The sequence below is a fragment of the Gouania willdenowi genome, chromosome 16 (assembly GCF_900634775.1).
Source record: "Gouania willdenowi chromosome 16, fGouWil2.1, whole genome shotgun sequence".
Lineage (NCBI taxonomy): Eukaryota > Metazoa > Chordata > Actinopteri > Blenniiformes > Gobiesocidae > Gouania > Gouania willdenowi.
Window position 1 is genome coordinate 36,454,795 of NC_041059.1, and position 19,208 is coordinate 36,474,002.

Genomic DNA, 19,208 nt, shown 5'->3' on the forward strand with positions numbered 1-19,208 from the left:
AGATATCTCAGGAATGATCCTGATGGTCCTGGACTGATCCTGCCTGTTTGCAGTGGTCTAGGTCTACTCCAGCTACTCTAGGTCTACTAGCTATTAGCCTTGCTACTTTCTGACAAAACACCCTTTATGATGAAAAGGTCAAATACACTTAAATGGTCTTTGATGAATTTTTCAGGAATCCACAAAACAAACTTTACATCCTAACCTACACAAACAAAAAACTGGAAGTAAGCTATGAACTTAACATTATCAGAAATCTTTAAATCCTGATTACCAAGAACAAACTCACGTTAGAACAATACCAATAGTATGGATTAATCACCCACTAATCTCTTCTATCACACAGGAAGCTGTGCTAGTTATTCAACCTACAGTATTGACCTATGGAACGAAGTGTGTATGGAAACACTAAAAACTAGAAACTCAAATAATCAACATCTCCAACAGTGTTTCACATGAATGAAAGTGAATAAAAAGTTGTTTTTAGTTATTTGCATTGATTGGGTAAGATGACTAACAGCACGAGAACTCATATCTTCAAGTCTCCTCTGAACCAGAAGTCAACATCGGATTCTTCCAGAATATTTGCTTACTTTACAATCATGTACAGCTTGTAAACATTCATCACCGTCTTCCCCGTCATACCATCATATGACATCACAGCTTCTGAATAGCTCTTCAAATATGTAATGGTTTCTTCTTATCCAGGGCCAGAGCAGTAGACTGACCAAAGAACCAACACACAGAATCATGAGACTAATGAGACTCACGGTCATGAAGCCGTCCAGTAGACCAGAGTCAGGTTTGGGTGGAGCCTGCAGTCGCTCCATAGACCATTTCTCCACGATAGAGGCCACCTGGCTGTTCTCAGTGTTGAGGATCCTGAAGCCAGTCATGTTCACACCACTGTATCGGTAAGGCTCCACATCCAGGGCAAACAGATCCTGAACACAACACACATACATTTATACATTCATACCACTTCACCTCCAACATCATGCATTCAAAATATTGAAATTGTTCTATCTACATGTATGTGGGTCAATGACATGACACCTAAATAATCTGTCCAACCGCATTTCTTTTAGTTAAAAAATGTTTAAATGCATTAAAAAGATACCAAATATGTAGTAATTTTGTATATATGTATGACGGAGTGTTAGGGCCACAATAAAATAAAAAGAAATCTGAGCACTACGAGATGAAAGTCGTAATATTTTGAAAATAAAGTTGTAGTTTTATTATAATAAAATAATATTTCAAGATTAAAGTCATAATATTTTGAGAATAAAGTCATAATTTTATTAGATTAAAGTAATATTTCAAGATTAAAGTTGTAATATTTTGAGAATATAGTCGTAATCTTATTAGATTAAAGTAATATTTTGAGAATGAAGTTGTAATATTTTGAGAATGAAGTTGTAATATTTTGAGAATAAAGTCGTAATTTTATTAGATTAAAGTAATATTTTGAGAATAAAGTTGTAATATTTTGAGAATAAAGTCGTAATCTTATTAGATTAAAGTAATATTTTGAGAATAAAGATGTAATATTTTGAGAATAAAGTCATAATCTTATTAGATTAAAGTAATATTTTGAGAATAGTAATAATTTCACGAGAATAAAGCTGTATGTTAAAGAACTCGTAATGGTATATCGCTCAGAATAGCAACGTAACACAGATAGACCTGAAGTCGACCAGTTCCACGTCCACAAAAGAGGCTAATTTCTCCAAATCAGTCTGGTTCTTTTGTCGGAACAAACGCAAACCTCTGCAAAGTGTCTTTAAAAGTCCTTAAACTGATAAGAGAGTGGTGATGATGGCAAAAAGCTCAATAATTCACCATGTGTGAAACATAAAGAGAATTATAATCTCACAAAATATTCCATATTCTCCGTAACGCACGAGGGACCGCAACACAAACAAGATCATTTATTGTAAACGTTATTCTTGAAATATTATTACTTTAATCTTGAAATATTAACCTAATCTTGAAATATTATGCCTTTAATTTTGAAATGTCATAACTTAAATCTCATAAAATTAAGATTTTATTAATATAAAAATGTATTCTCATAAAATTACAACTTTATTCTCAAAATATCAGTGAATATTATGACTTTAATCTCATAGGGCCCAGTTTTTGTTTTTGTTTTTTTAAATTACTTAACAAATTACTTCTGTAATTTATTCTGTTACCCAAAGTGTCAAAATATCATCTTTAATATCTCTCAAAAACTATTCAAGTTCATTTCTGCCATATTTTAGTTACATTATAGTCCTGTGTAACATTTCAATGTATTTCTATTTTTATTCCCATCATAATATTCATACAAACCTTGCCCACTGATGCCCATTTCATGAAATAGCATGTGTTGAAATCCTTATACATAATTGATCCATATAGCTATAATGTTTTAGTATTATTATAATTACACAATAATTATTTTTCTGTTAAATACAATCTCATTTCTGTTTCTTTTTTTTCTTTTTTTTGCTGAGCAGAACTTAGAAGAACTTCAGCTCTTGTGCTTCTCTTTACTTATTTTTGTTGTGCTATAATGATCATCTTTGTAATTATGTGATTTGGATTCCAACCAGTTATATTTTTGGTGAATAGATAAAATCCATAGAGTACTGTATAACATTGATCAACTTTATCAAAGCATCCATACACTTTCAGGCTGAAAGTCAACATAAGGTAAGAGAAGAGGAAAAAGCAGCACTGGCAGGAATAACAAGCTGCCATATGTGAGCTCAGTATGGCTGTGCTGCTCACTCTGCAGGAAGAAGCAGGCACTCACTATTGGACATTCTGTCTGCCAAAAACAATGTGTAAAAAGACAACAAAGCCCTCTGTCTGTCATGACTGTATTTTTACATTTCATCTCATTCAAAAAACGCCAAAGGGATACAGATGATCCTGCAGAAAGTGAAGACGTGCAGTTAGAAAGGAAAGGAGCTTCACGTCTAAACATCTCCTTTCAGCCACAGCGAGGAACCGCACAGACAGTGAAAGCTGAAGATTTGAATTTTCAAAGGAGTTTGACGTGAATCAGGGGTGAAGAGCAGACAGTGTTTGATCCCAGACACTGGCAGACACTCCAGGGGTTAGATAAAGGGCTTTAGCTAGGCTAATCCTCATATTCCAGATGGGTTAATCCTGGATGCAACTGGAACAGCCGCTTCACCAAAGACAAAGCACATCAGTTGCCATGGTGATTGATTGTGTGCAGCTAGCCTGCTCCTGACCAGGCTAAAGGGCAGGCTTAGTTTATCTTGATTCTCATTCAGCAGAGCTTCAACTCATCGCACAGAGTTTATTATTTTTTTTATTTATTTATTTATTTTTTTTTTTTTAATTCATTTAAAAAAGAAAAAAACCAACACATTATTATGTCAGAAATAGGGCTGGCAATATCTTGTGTTTCTGGTCGGACTTTATTTCAATGAAAAATATTGAGATTTATATTGCATATAGCCAGTTTGGTTAAAAAAAATATTGAGATATAAGTTTTAGTCCATATCGCTCAGCCCCAGTCAGAAATAATGTAATATGACTCATTCCTATTTCCTATTCATGTTTAAATAAACCACATTACTGTGCAGATTCCTAAAATCTTTGTATTTGTTACTAATTTAATGTAAATATAACATTCCTCATAGTAATGATGATAAATAATCAGAGATTATATGGTCAGTAAATGACCAGCAGTAATACATTTAATGACAGTCCCCAACTTTACACAACAATCGCCAATTGTGCTGTTCTTTGGCAGCAGAAGAAGAACATGTGAAAGGAAAAATGTTTTAGTTTGTTAATTTTATTTTTGTCTCCAAAGAAATGCTCTAATAATGCAATATTTGTATAGATTGGCAGTAGTAAGAAATGGGCAGATACGGTAAGTATATAGAGGTTTTCACCTACATTGTGTTCTGGGCAGTAACCAGGATGCGCGGCCATATTGGAGGCATTCAGAGGTAAACACTGCGATGGATAAATGTCCGAAACCACAGAAAAGCTCCTCACTATATGTTATAGATACACAGGCTTAGAGGGAAGGACTTGGTCTGCAGGAAAGGGCACCGTATTTGGAAAAGTTACGCTTTATTGGTGGTGAAGATCCATACGAGTTGGCTCCCTGGTCTTGGATCAATGACGACCCAGAGAGCCCGATATCATTAACTACCTGGTTTTCTCGCCAAGCGGAAGACCTTAAAGCTTATAAAAGTTTGGGGACCTATAACCAGATGGTGTGTGGATGGGTGAGGGAGATGCAGTATCAAGTCCTCAACGACAGATGTGTTGTGAAGGCCAAAGAAAGTTGCAATAACGTCTTTAATCAACCTAACCTTAACTGTATGATAGCATGAATACCCAAGATGTAATGTTAGCCAAGAGTTTTTCATTTCAAGGACTTCCAGTTTGATATGCCTTGTAGATCCTGGTTTAGTTTCACTCTTTTCCTCTGATAGCTTTTGACATTGTTCTTACTGATTTGTTATAACTTTTGGCAGTCTATAAAACTCCAAATGTTTTTCACGGTCTGAACAATTGGTAGATCCAAAAACATGGCAATAATTCACCATTTCCTTTTGTGCAACATTCAGGATCTGCTTTGTTTACCTGCTGAGTATCTCCAATATGGCGATTTCCTGTTTGATGATGCGGTAATGACGCGCCGTGAAAACCCTCTATTACGAAGCACAGACAGATAGATTCTTGGAAAGACTAGCATACTTTGATAACCCACAAAGAAATAATCAGGTTACTTTAGTCACTTAGTATGAATCAAAACATGATTTGTGTATTCAGTATTTTTATCTACAGCCTCATGAGATAATGATTTATTTAGTTGCTTTTAAGACTAAATTGATTTAAACCATAAGTGTGGTGTAGCCAGTGTTTGGCGCCCCAACGTTACTTCTGACAGTAACTGGTACTCTAACGCAATATTTTTTAAAGAAATAATGCAGTTACCATTACAATATGGTGCGTTTGTCCATTTCTTTGCTAGCTGCAGTGTACTTCCTATTTACAGTGGCACTACATATTTTTGCGGAACGCCGTGCCAACCTCATAAAACAGAAGAAGAAGAAGCATTGTTGGCATGTCTCTGTTTACATCACGTGCACCAATCATGGCAAGTCAATATGAGAGCAGGACAAGCTTCTCATTAATTTACTCATCTGACTCCTAAAGATACATGCATTGGTGAAGCTAAGCTTGGTGGACTTGATGGAAGCCTCTGCACCGTTATTGTAAATAAGCAGTCTGTTGCTACTGCTGAGTCACTGCTAACAGCAGCTCGTTAGACTGATATGTTTAGCATTGTGTAGCTGAGAAAAATGCTGTGAATTTGTTTTTCCATATTTATTTTTATAAGCATTTTCAACAGCAGAATGTGCACCTGGAATACACACAGCTTACTTTACATTCTTCTTACAAGGTTGAAAAATAACTGTTTTATATTTTGAGCAGCGGTTTTGTGCTTTATTTGCACATCATTTATGGTTGTTTTTGTAAAGCAGAATTGGTCAAAATTGATTGATTCTGAATAATATTCAGGTTGTTTTGTGTTATTTATTTCACAACTCGTAACATTTTCAGTTTCTGCTGGTCTCAGGTAAATAAACTGGTATTGAATAAATACTTAGTGTTTCAGTCAGATTGGTGTTTGTAAAGACTAATACTGAGCAGAGTTTAGTTCTGTGAATGTAAATGATTATAAACTGTAGGGTTGGATACAATAACATTTCATTTATCAGAGGCTTTATCCAAAGCAATGATAATACAGGAGCAGTAGGGTAGGAGGGATTCAAACCACTGACCCTCTGATTACAAGCCAGCTTCCTTAACCACAGAGTTGATGAACAGTGGATTATTTTCTGATACAGCACTGATATCAAGTTGTATGGACACAAATGACCAAAAAAAAGATCTATTCTTTAATTCTAAGTAACTCAAAAGTAACTTTTTCCAGTAACGCATTACTTTTTGTAATCAAAATAGTAACTGAGTTACTTTGTGATTGAAGTAACTAGTAATGGTAACTAGTTACTTTTTTTCAGTAACTAGCACAACACTGGGTGTAGCGGCCTACTGTCACACAGACGGGGGGCGGGACAACGTTACAGCCTCTGCTTGGTCACTTCTAAATCTGATCAGGTACAAACACAGAGTTGCTCTTCATTGGTTTTAGACTACAGATTTCTGCAGTGCTGCTGGTGAACGCATCGTGCAGACCTTCTGTGACCCTGCAACACATGTTTGGAATACGAGTGAACGGAATCTACAACATAAACTGTAATATTAATACAAAATGCTTGAAGCAGAGCAACCATGAGGCATTTTATGGGAGTCCTTTAATACTCCCTGATGTGAGTGCAGCGGTCACAAAAAAAGCCAAAGGTGCGTCAAACAATTCTAGAGCAAGTTTATTAACCAGAAATAATCATAAAATACTTTTACCCACATCAGGTCAAATTATGTGTGTTAAAATAGTATGTTTTACTCAAACTATGTTATGTAAGTTTTTAGATTCTAAACAATTCAGTGTTATCTAGAACTTATTTTTAAAAACAAAAAAGGAAAACGTCTTTATACACAGACGATCAGTCAATCAGGGCGAGTGCATTGACCAGCCTCCATTACTATCATTTCTTTTTGTTGGTAGATTAAATACTAGCATAATGCTAAATTGATTCCGTGCAATAATTCTTGGATGCTGTTGTTACTGTATTACTTGCAACATCTTGGCATTGAAAATAGAAATCAGAAGCTGGATGCCAAGTAGAGCTAACTTTATTCTGCCCCATGCGGTTTGCCAAGGACTGCTGTCATCGAACGCACAGAAAAAAGCTTTTCAGTGCAGTGGAGCCATAGTTTGAAAAGGTTCAATTAATTCCACTTTGGGTTCGTGGACATGAGTAAAACTATGTGAAATGTACAATTCATTTGATTCATTTGATAAGTATGCTCAGACAATTTTAAAAGATTGGTTAGAATGAACCATTCCTAAAGCAATTTTGTTCCATCATGTCGTCTGAACTGATATTTAAGAAAATGTTTCCTTTGATACAAAAAAGAAATATATAAACTTTGTAAAGTTTGGCCTAAAATTTTTAAAAATGTACTCATTAGAAGATCTATGCCTAAATGCATTATTTTGCACCATATTAATCTGTGTACCCTTTGGGTATTTAGTTTGAAAACCAAATCAAAATAACAAATAAACAGTGTGGTTATTTTGTTTTAATGATTTAAAACCAAAACAGAAATACAGAAAAACCAAATAAGCAGCGTTTTTCTGTTTTGTTTTGTTTTATTTTATTTTATTTATTGTTCTGTTTGTATTACAGCGAGAACTGAAGTCCACGACACCTGGTTTCCCTCCCCAGGTCCTGGACCAGGTCTCCACACACAATAGGACTCTTTAGGATTTATTTCAGCAGTTTTCTGGTCCTGCTTCTGTTTTCATTCAGTGTGTGGATATTTTAGCTCGTATAAAGCTGCTCACATTTATGTTTTCTTTCGCAGTGTTCGGTAAAGTTGGCAGATATTCACAAATTCGGACTTCCTGCATTAATAAATCTTTGATGAAACGTCATCAACACACAAATTACATCTCTGCCATCGATGTGAGGTGGACAATATGATACAAGATCATTTTTTATCACGCAGCAAAATAAAAGTCCGTTCTGTGTGGTGAGATTAAAACATGAAGCTCTCGTCCTAGTTTCCCCATAAATATCCAAATATCTCACAAACAGAACCAGATTTAATTTTTAAACAGACAAACTGTTTCTTTAGTTTAGTTTATATTTTTTAATTTGGTTTTGAGACAAAATAATCAAAGGATTCATATTCATGGGATGGATGTGTATTTTCTTCTAAACATACAGGTGTTGTAATGACTGAGAACAGAGGGACAGACTTCACTTATTTATCCTTTGTTCAATAATGCTGTATGTGTATGCAAGTAATTTATACTCTGCCTTCTAATAATACACAACACTATGACACACACAGACACTTCTTTTCCAGTCCTGTCATAAACCAACAAAAAGGAAAATTCATGTGAATAAAAAAATAGTACACGTGATTTAAAAAAAAAAAAAAAAACAGTGGCGTCTATGTGGAGAAAAAAAAAGTGATGGAAAAGAGGCACGTGTCTACTGTGAAAGGATGAAACCATTAAAAATATATAATATAAGTATAACAAATGATGTCACAAAGTAGTGTATAACTACCTTCTTTGGCTTTGATTACACTTCAAACGAGAAAATGGGGTTTGATCAGAGAAAATAGGCATGAAATGTAGGGCTTAACACAAGGGAAGGATGGAAAAGCATCCTTATCTCTTTTTTGAACAAATCATTTTGATAATATGGAATTGTATGTTAGAACCAATGACTAATAGTCCAGGCTCTTATTACTTACCAGTGTCGTGAAGATGTAGTGATAATACTCTGTCATCATCCCCATTGCCAGAGCCTGAAACACAGAGAGAGAGAAAATAGATAAATAGATTTATATTTAGACAGGCTTAGTAAATGTCATACTTTTCATATTCTACGAACACACGCATTTGTCTGTTTGTGACACTGTATCATCTCTGGCTTTTTTCACCATGTAATGTGAAGAGGCATGTGTTCTGCTACAATTCATAGCCACAGGCTCTGAGATAAGACACAAAGGCCCAGTTAAAAAGGCCAAAGAGCTGCAAAAAAGATGCGACGCAGCTTCATCTCATCACATCTTCAGCATGAACAGAAAAATACATCAGAGAGGATTATGTTTGGTTGTAAAGAGTGCGACCTTTGGACGGAAATTGAAGTCACTTCTTCAACTTAACCATCTGCAGTGTGTGTGTGTGTGTGTGTGTGTGTGTGTGTGTGGGGGGTGGTTGGATCGTTCTAAATTAATGTGCACCAGTATAACGCATGCGTACCTTCCTGCCTAACTTTCACTAAACTTACCTTTTTTTTTTTTTTTTTTTTTTTTTTTTACTAAACTTACCTAATTACGTAGTTAGGTGTAGTGGCAGGTGTGGCATGAGTGAAGCTATAGCGATCAGGTGACCTTCACTATGTAGCACCGTCTACGTGACATGTCAACACAAACTATTAGGCGCTTACGTGTGCAGGAGTGTACACACACTTGCAAGTCCATAAGTGTGTGTGAGTGGTGAATGTTGTATCCTGTCCAATCACAGCAACGATCTGACTCAGAGCGTAACACTACAGTCACTACCACTCTATGAACTGGTGTCGTAACCAGTCTAAATGGTGGTCCGTTATACACTCACGCTCATACCTGCACGCGTGTATACGCCTGCACGCGTAAGCGTTTAATATTTTGTGTTTACATGTCACGTAGACGGTGCCACATAGTGAAGGTCACCTGATCGCTTTAGCTTCACTCATGCCACACCTGCGTCTACGTGTATATGTTTGTTAGGTTCACATCCAGGTGTGGCGTGTGTGTGCAGACACTTTAATGTGTGTGCACATGAAAGCGTCTGCAGACGTGTTAACACATTAACATGTCTGCAAGCACACGTGCGGACGTGACTTGTGCATTGTGCCCGTGTACCCATTCTATGGAAAATGTAGATCAGACGTACAGACGTGCAGGCGCAGGGTACGTGTTTGTTTACGCGTTCGTTGGACTGATGCGCATGAATTTAGAAGCGATCCACCCCCCATAGTGTGTGTGTGCGTACGCGTGTGCGTGCGTTGTGCGTGCGTTATGCGTGTGTGCGGTGGCTTCCACAAAAATATGAAAACAATTGAGTGTAATAAAGAAGTGTAAAAAAACCTAAAGTGTTTCTTTTTCCACTTCACAGTAGTATGTAGAGACGTGTGTGCCAGCCTTTGCTTTTCACAGCACAGATGGTTATAATAAAGGAGCCCAACACAAAGGGATTTAAACCCAATGCCAATGTTGGAAGTGGAATGTTGAAAGTAAGGTGGTTAATGCATGCTTGTTCAGTTCAGTATAACAAACGATGCCAATGATGTTAACTTTTTAATTAGTACCTAACTTCATTTCTCCTAAATGTAGAAAATGTTGAAAGAATACAACATAATCCCAGCATTAACTTTAGAAAACCAATGTGAATCACGTTAGAGTTCACTTGAAATAACATCGTAAGAACATTTTTTTTAAAAAAATACTGAGCATATGCAAAAATAAAACATGTTTTACACTAAAATATTTGCATAGGTTTGTACTAGTGAAAAAATTAATGTTGCTCCTAAAGAAACCATTTGGAATGGTTTAAATGAACAACAATGAAATATACATAGCACCAATGTAATCGTAGTGTATTGGAAACACCAGAATAATGCTTTATAATAATCCCTATAATGATCACTAAATTGTTAGTCCCCCCATTCCTCTTGTACCTGCATCTACAGTAGAGTTTTAATTTTTTTCCCAAACTTTGGGCTGAATTTTGATCTTTACACTATAGGCTATCTGATATTTTGCAATTTTACTGCTGTCTGATTCTATCCAGCCTTTACGTCATCAAAATGTGATAGTGTCATAATTCTGCGTTCCAAACAGAGGACATTAATAAATATTTATTATCATATACAGATTATCAGTGCCACACACACGCTGAGACCAGATGCCTCCATGTTGTTTCCTTCCATAAACACATTGCGTGCCTGTGCATGCACTGGTAACCCATAGCGTTCCAGTCTCCAGTCTCCCATGGTCAGGAGACACAGGGGAGACCATCTTCTGCTCCAGGGCTGAATGGAAAGCAGGACATGGAACTCCGTTTCTGGGAAAAACATCTGTAGCATTTATCCGCCAGTCATTATCATGTACAGTTTCTTGCTAGACCTGCTCCGGACACACACGTTAGCTCCTCCCTCATGCACACCGGTAAAGCAATATGATCACCAAACAACTGATAAAGAGGCCACACCCACACACACACACATCGTACCTCAGGACCTCTTTTGCGCATGGGGGTCACTTCAGGGTCGCATTGCGTTCATACTTCAAACTGACAGAGGACACATTTAATGTGTAATATGAACGAGCACACAATAAATCTGATTTTTCAGAAATATCCGCATTGAGGATTAAGACCTGCAGTGTGAACATAGCCATAGAGAGCAGGTTGCTGAGTTGCGTGTTACAGCAGCTTTAGCACATTGACGTAAACCAATATGTATACCGTCTGTAGGGCACATGAAGCTGCTTGACATGTTAACAGTTGGATGTAGAATGATTGACTGGTAAATAAAGTTGAGTTAATAAAGAAACTCACCTCGAATCATTCTTACATGCACGCGCACGGATGTGTATAGTGTCGGGTTGAAATGGGTTCGGCTTAAAGAGACATCGGCTTCATTCCGGTCGGACGCGTTCGGGCTGTCTCATGTGCAGAGCCCGAATGTGCACAGCTCACAATTCATGTTCTCACACTGTACGGACCAACACAATGACACGATCTGACTGCTCACACTGTCTGTTCATACACGATACGTCGGGGTCTTGTTTCCGGAAATGCAACATACAACTTAGAAGAAGAAGAAAAACTCTGAAAAGTCGCCATTAAAACAGAAGAAGAAGAACCCGGAAGTGGAGAGACACTCGCAAATCTCAGCAAAAAGAGCTTTAAAAAAGAAAAGATGGCGATGTGATGGACCAGGAAGTGTTTGGACAGACGTGGGCAGTACGGTCCGTCTATTTTTACAGCGGTCCTACGGTGTTCGCGCATGCGCAGTGTAAGCATTTAAGGTAAGCCGGCCCTTGGCTCTGCTGACATCTGCTTGATGTGAGATACCTTCACGAGAAGCTCTCAAGGAGCGACTGGATTTCAAACATGTTTGATTTTCTTACGACCCAACAAATGCTGATCGGGAGCTGGTCGTGAGGTGTTAATCGCTTCTCGTGACCCCATGTAAACTACACAATGTATCCTACCCCATGTACACTACACTATGCACGACACACCATCTAGCAGAGACTCGCACGATCCCAAAAACAGACGCACAAGTCAAAAATCGTCTCAAAATGCCTGACTTTTATTTAAGGTCAGGTCAAACTCTTCATTGCACATGCGTCACGTCAAACTGAAGGGTGAAATCTGGAGCTTTAGAGCAATGATTCTTAAAGAGTAACTACACTCCAAACCCATTGTGTAAATTTCCAAATAATTCAGTGACATAATTGTCCTGTGGTGGAATCACATGCTTAAGGAAAGAAGAAATAACTCTCAATTATTCTGAAATCATCACAAAGAGCTTGCACAAAGATTGTTCACTAGATCAATGAATTCTGAGGTGAACATTCTGTACGGACTGATACTCATCATTTGTAGCTTAGATATTGTAGGTGTCCTTAATTACTGTATAGATCATTTATAAGTTTAAACTAGGGCATGATATTGTTAAAATTGGCTATCTGCGACACACTAGAGATCAAACTGCAGCGTGTGAATGAGTTTGACTTCACAGGGTTTATAGTGTAGGGACTCTTTAGTGCTTCATAAAGTTCCAGCAGCAGAGAAATATATAAGAGTTAGGGGAGGTTTATTATTAGTCATCTGGTAATATCCTCAAAGAAAAGCCCATTAGCTTTACAAACTTTACCACATATATGTGTCTGGAGCAGCTTCACATCACAATTCATACTCTCATAATTGCAATGAATCCAGTATTTTTAGGGACTAATATTTCCCACATGTAGTGATGTGTTCCTTTTCCTTTTAATGCAACAATCAGATGATAAAATACAACTCAGCGATGAGACTCCAAAGCATCATCGTCATGCCCTGAATGATTCCATCATCACTCAGACTGTGGGCGTATAAGTTCAGGCTGTAGGCCAGCCTTTCAGTGCGATGCAGTGCTGTCCGTCCTGCTGTGAGCCAAATCAAACCCAATATGAATCACAGATTAGTCCAGTGCTGAGAGGATGATTAACCACGCGGGAACAGAGAATGGACAGTGGCTGACATTATTGAGAGGGAAACCTTGAGAGGGATTTCAGTTTCTTGTGTGATGTACAGTAGCAGCGGCCCACTCACATGACCCAGCGATTAGAATGAGGAATATCCATGTGCCAATATGTCTGTTTGATTCATTCATGGTCAGCTACAAAGATAAATAGAGCAATGGAATGTATTACAGAAACAACTTTTATTTTTATTATTGAAAAGAAATGCAACGGATCAACCTATCCCACTAAACATCCGATGTCCACTGGACCTCCACATCATGTCCATATCGTGTCCGTCTATACGACATCCAGAATAGGTCGGCATCTGAACATCACTATCTCATCTGGACGTTGATATGATGCATCGGCGGAGTTTGAGATTTTTGCCAGGGGGGCAAAAGAAAAAATAGAATTAAATATATAGACCATCTCGAGATTTGCGCTGACAAAAATGTGTGTAACATAGATAACTAGAATATAGAAAGAAAATTCAAGCGAGGATGCAGGTGATGGCCCGCGTCGCACTGCATTAGCTTAGCATTAGCATTTACCTAGCAGTAGCAATAGCCTAGTGCTAGCATTAGCCAAACATTAGCTCAGCATTAGCTCATTAGCTTAACATTTGCTTTTAAATAAACCTAGCATTAACAATAACCTAACATTAACATTAGCCTACCACTAGCATTAGCCTAATGTTAGCGATAGCCTAGTAATAGCAATAGCAATAGCCTAGTAATAGCAATAGCCTAGTAATAGCAATAGCCTAGTAATAGCAATAGCCTAGTAATAGCAATAGCCTATCAATAGCATTAGCCTAGCAATAGCATTAGCCTAGCAATAGCATTAGCACTAACCAAGCATTAGCTGAACATCAGCCATTTCTAACTGATTTGAACCATTCCACCATTAACATGTTCAGCTGTCTGCTCCCTTTCAGCTAAAACCTTTAACCCATTTCAACCCATTTCAACCTTTTTACACCTTATGTTTATGCAAAAGCACTATGGAAACACTTTTTTTCAAATACATGTCACAGGATGTGATGTACCTGGTCACATGACCCCTTCTCCCCCAGTAAACATGAGGCAGTACATGTGGACAGAAGAAGAGACCGGGACATTTCTTAGCATTAAAAAACGATTATTATCACATTAGACATAAAACAATAAAGCAATATGAAGTGTTATAAGGAGGTTCTGAGCGTCCATCTACCTGCAGCAAAGTCTCAAGAGATTCAATGGAAACACGTTCAAAGCGCAACATTTAGAAATATCACTTGTATTTTGCCAATATCTGTCATGGAAACCCATCTATTGTCAACTCCATCCTGAGCATCTTTCTCCTACATAGTCATCATCATTCCTCCATGTACTCCAGTCCATAAATAGGTTGGCTCTGACAGGTTCAAGTGCCTGTAGCTGACTGTGTTTGAAAGTGAACAGACTTTTCAGTTCAGGGCTTGGACAACCTTTGGATAGATTTTATAGTAGACCATTTTGCTATCAATATAATTCTAGCAGTTAGCAAACCACACAAAGATGACAACACCAGTATTCAGCAGTAACTTTGAGTTTGATGCTGTTGGACTGACAGAAAATGTAGTGAGTGGTCGACACAGACTCAGTGTTTGGTTTTCCTTCTCTTGTTGTTTCACTATTTGTTTTTTACCTCGATATCATCCACATTATTCAGACCCTTAAGAATGTTTCATTGTAATGAAGTATATGATAATAATGAAGTATATTCCACCCTTATTGACTCTGTTAAGGCCTTTATTTTTGCCAGATTGGAGCAGAAAGCTGATGAATCGTTCTTTAATCCACAATAGTGTATAATTGGAGGAGAACATAAGAGCGGGACACTTATGGCTTTCATTAGTTGCCATTAGCAAGGTTCCACTCTGACGGTGTTAATGAAAGGTGTCCTTGACCTTCTCTGAAGATCAAGTGCTCCGTTATGGATTAGAAACCCTTGGAGAGCGAAAGGGCTCAATCGTGTTGTCATAAATATTTTATAGACCTACAAGCAGAAGACATATGAATATGTGTAAATGGACTTACTGTCAGCAAAATATTAAAGGGTAGAATAAACAGAATAAGTCTACAAGATAGTTGTTATTAATGCACATGATAAATGTTATTTAGTTAAAGAAAGATGCCAAAAGTATGGAAACAAGATCAGAAAGTTTATTGTAATACATTTCATGTGAAGTTGTCATAGTAACCCACCTTTAACAATCGTGTGGGATAAACAATGGATTAAATCTGTGAGCTTGTTCAGTTAGGCTACTATTGGTGCGTTGCACGGGCTTCAAACCAAACCTTGAAAATATCTCCAAACGTGATCTACTGTAATGGACACCATGGGTAAGAATTTCGCCAAAGTTGCACATGAAACATTGTAAATAGAACAGGCTGGTAAAATAGCCCTAATCATACCAAACCCGCTAAATGCAGTTAATGGAGTTGTTAATAATTTCATATTTATTTTATACAAGCACACGCTGAGATCCCAAGAGATTTTTTGTGAAATTTGATGTCCTACTGGACCATGTTTTGGCCTTCAGTAAACAACTTAGCATATGTCTCTGCTCCCTGTAATTAGATCAGCTTTGAGCTATGTACATAGACTGTTCACATCACTAATGATTAGTCACATTTATGCATTGGTTCTTGGGTGACAGTCTCTTGAAATCTGATTTTTTACTATTTTCATTGGCCCATAACTGCACATTGGAATGCAAGAAAACATCTGATCTGTGTTTTAATTTCTAGGATAAAGCTTTTATTTTGGACCCCAACTTTGGGTTATTTCACCACCCATGGATACTGAAAATCCTTTACATGAGGTCATTATAGCTTGTTTATTAGTTTTTCACTAGTTGCATAAAAAATAAATGTTTTTTTTGTTTCTCTGACTACCCGTTCATGTAAACAGATGGAAATGCAGATTTGAAATCATCACCTGCAAGACATGCCCATTACCATGGCAACAGATCCACTAAGTTGTTCAGGTTTCCCATCTTATCATTGTTTTCAATTAAGTGATAGATAGTTGATTATCAGCTAATGTAATAATAATACTAATAATAATAAGAATAATGTATACATCCCCTCTCCTGATATTGTTGTGCAACATGCTTATTTAAGAAAGAAATGCGAAGCTGACAACAGCAAACAAAAAAATGAGTTATTACTGTTCTATTGTTTCTGATCCAAAAGTTATTATGAATGAAGTCTTAAAAAAGGTCGAGTTTACCAATAAACATTGTCTAAATTCTGTCCTGCATTTTAACTAATTATTAATCCAAAGGAAACATTTAAAAAATACTAAAAGGTAAAGAAAATAATTCAGATTTTCCAAATTGATGATTATTAAAAAGTATTGGTATTGGTATCGGAACGGTATTGGCAGCACAGTATCACACCCCACTATATATATATATATATATATATATATATATATAAAGTTTGGCCAATGGAGAAAAAAAGTTAGGTGTTACTTTGCAATTTCTGTGTCTAATATACAAATGTGTTCTTTAGAGGAATTTTTGTTGTAGTTTGCCAAATGAATTCAATTCAATTCAACTTTATTTGTATAGCGCAACTTACAACAAAGTCATCTCAATGCGCTTATCAAAATATAACAATAAAGAAAAGAGACGTTTAGTTGATTTTATCTGCTCAAAAGTTAAAGAGCTAAAGTGAATAATATCAACTTGGTCATTTTCTAAGCTTGTAAAGCTTCAGAACTCAACCAATAGGGGTTAATTTCTTATGTTAAGCAAAGGTGTAGTAATGACATCTTTAATCAGCGCACAGGATGTCGATGGCTTCAAGTCAGAGAAGGGCTTGATCGTTTTAATTCTCCGTGCGTTTGATAAGTAATTTGGGAAATAAGAGGAAGCACTTTAGTGTGGCATGAATCCCAGGGTAGGCTGGAGGCCGATCAGCTCAACTGTTCGCTGCTAAAATTCTCTTTGAAGCTAAATGACAAATTATAACCTTATTAAAAAGTCTGCTCAGTTTCTAAAAATACATACGAGCCCCAATTTCCCTTTTTTTCTGGCATGAAAGCCTCTTTTGTTTTATAAAACCACTTTTTTTTAATCCCGATTGCAAAAACCTCACAGCTTCCCAAAATGGGAAAATAACAAACAATTCCTTTTTAGAAATTATGGGTATTATTTTTCACCTGTGTTCTAGATTTCTAGACTTTTTTCATTGTTAATTTCAAAATGCGTTTTTGGAAGAGAATTTAAAAAGAATTTGGTGCACCAGCAAATTCCATTAAAGAAAATGACAACAGGCAAAAGTAGAAAATAATGCACAGTGGAAACATGGGTGCCCAACGCGTAGGTCGCAATCTACCAGTCGATCGCAGAGGCATCATGTGTCACTCGCGCTGGGCCACAAGATTTCATGAATGAATGAGAACGGCATGGTCACGTATACCAGAAATGAAACATAACATTTCAGCTTTTGACCTCAATTTGAGGGGCTGCTAGTAGTAACAATCTGTTCATTTACAACCTCTAATAATAAGTAGACGAAGATCCTTCCCAAGCCCAAAAGCGGGTCACCCACTGGCCCGACCGTACATTTATTAGCAGCATCATCAGACATCCTACGTGTGTGGAAGACGTTGAAGTTCTTCTAAAGAACAGAGTGAGCTACACATGTGGGACTGTCTAGAGCCGCTAAATATGGTCGTTATTGTGGGTCTGTGATGAAGTGAGCAGCTGTGTTTGGTGCTTCTGTGGATATGAACTGTGAGATGATCTGAAATAAACAAACTGCTGACCAGTGATGTGCAGTAACACAATAGAAGTAACGCGTTACTGTAATCTGATTACTTTTCCTAATTAACAAGTAAAGTAAGGGATTATAATTGAAGAAACAGGCAGGCTGCGTTACTAAATAAAACCGTCTCACGTTTAATAGCTCATTATAACCCGGTTGGCCACCGTAATCTCAAGCCGATGACGTAAGCGGCGCAAGTTCATTGATAAACAACACACATGAAAATGGAGCGAGAGAGAAAGCATGTCCCAACAGCTTAGAAGTGCAGACTGTTAACCTTTCCTGTCCCATCTTCAGACTGTGGTTGGAAGACACAGAGGAGTCTAACTTCGCTCTGGGGCCATCAGGGTTGACTCCCTCGCTTCACAGCAGTCATTGAGCAGGGCTCGGAACTGCGGTTTAACACAACACTCAAACTGCTACAGGTTCTATAATCGATCTGCTCACACACGCTCTTTTAAGTTGTGCATTATTAAGGAAATAAAATGTTTTATTATTTACCATTTATCACCACACAAAAGTACAGGAGTGGTGGTCTAGCGGTTAAGGACAGCGGGCTTGTAATTGGAGTGCAGCTGGTTTGAGCCTCACCTGGGCCAACACTGTGGGATGTTAAGAAAGTCACACTGTGGCGCCCAGGGAGCATTTGGGGGTTAGGGACCACCACTCCTGGGTTAGGGACCCACCACTCCTCAGGGATGGGTTAAATGCAGAGAACAAATTTGTATTAAGTGTAAAAACATATATGCCAATAAACAAAAGCAAAAGAATGCTGGTAACATTGAGTACCAATTCACAAGTACCATGTATCAGTTCAAATATGAAAGATATCATCCCTATGTGACAGTGTGTGTGTTATGAACACACCTGCTTCAGGATCCCAGCAGCCATTTCGTGACCACAGTCGAAGATGATGTGAAACTCTTTTCCTCTTTTCATCTCCTTTAGCAGCGGTTTGGCATCCTTGGTGTCTGCCGGCAGCTGGCGGATCTTTAGACGGATGTTATACCGCGATGGCGCCTTTATCAGCTCCTGTAGGCGTATCAGACCTGCAAACCAAACAAACATTTTAATGATTCATTCTTATTTTGACAGTCACTTGCTTTATGAAAAATTAGCCCATCCTGTAAATGATACCAGTATGTCTCCCGTGGGGCCAATCCATTTTCTAAAAGGAACTTCGGAAGAAATGTATCTATTCCCAGTATTCCCAATACGTGTGGCTGTGTTGGCTATAATTAGAGGCAGGTAAAGGAAGCAGGACAATTTTCTATTTGTGGAAATCCATTTGTCTTCAGCTCTTTCCTCTCAGATCATTTTATAACAGTATTTATTGCCTGTATTGCTTCAGCGATCCTCTGCATTGTCCCTGTGCAGCTTTGGCCCACACTGTTCACACAATTAGTGTGATAAATACAACACAACACAGACTCG

The 19,208-nt window shown here is 37.6% G+C and overlaps 1 protein-coding gene across 3 annotated transcripts in view; it reads right to left on the reverse strand.

Moving 5' to 3' along the window:
* grik2 (glutamate receptor, ionotropic, kainate 2) overlaps positions 1 to 19,208 on the reverse strand; it is a 376,713-nt gene that overhangs the window by 202,122 nt on the left and 155,383 nt on the right. For all 3 annotated transcript variants that reach the window (XM_028469698.1, XM_028469697.1, XM_028469699.1), the window contains exons 5-7: positions 18,642 to 18,823; positions 8,446 to 8,499; positions 771 to 944 (exon numbers count right to left, since the gene is read on the reverse strand). In XM_028469698.1, the coding sequence (XP_028325499.1) occupies positions 771 to 944; positions 8,446 to 8,499; positions 18,642 to 18,823 (410 nt within the window). The remainder of the gene's footprint in view (positions 1 to 770; positions 945 to 8,445; positions 8,500 to 18,641; positions 18,824 to 19,208) is intronic.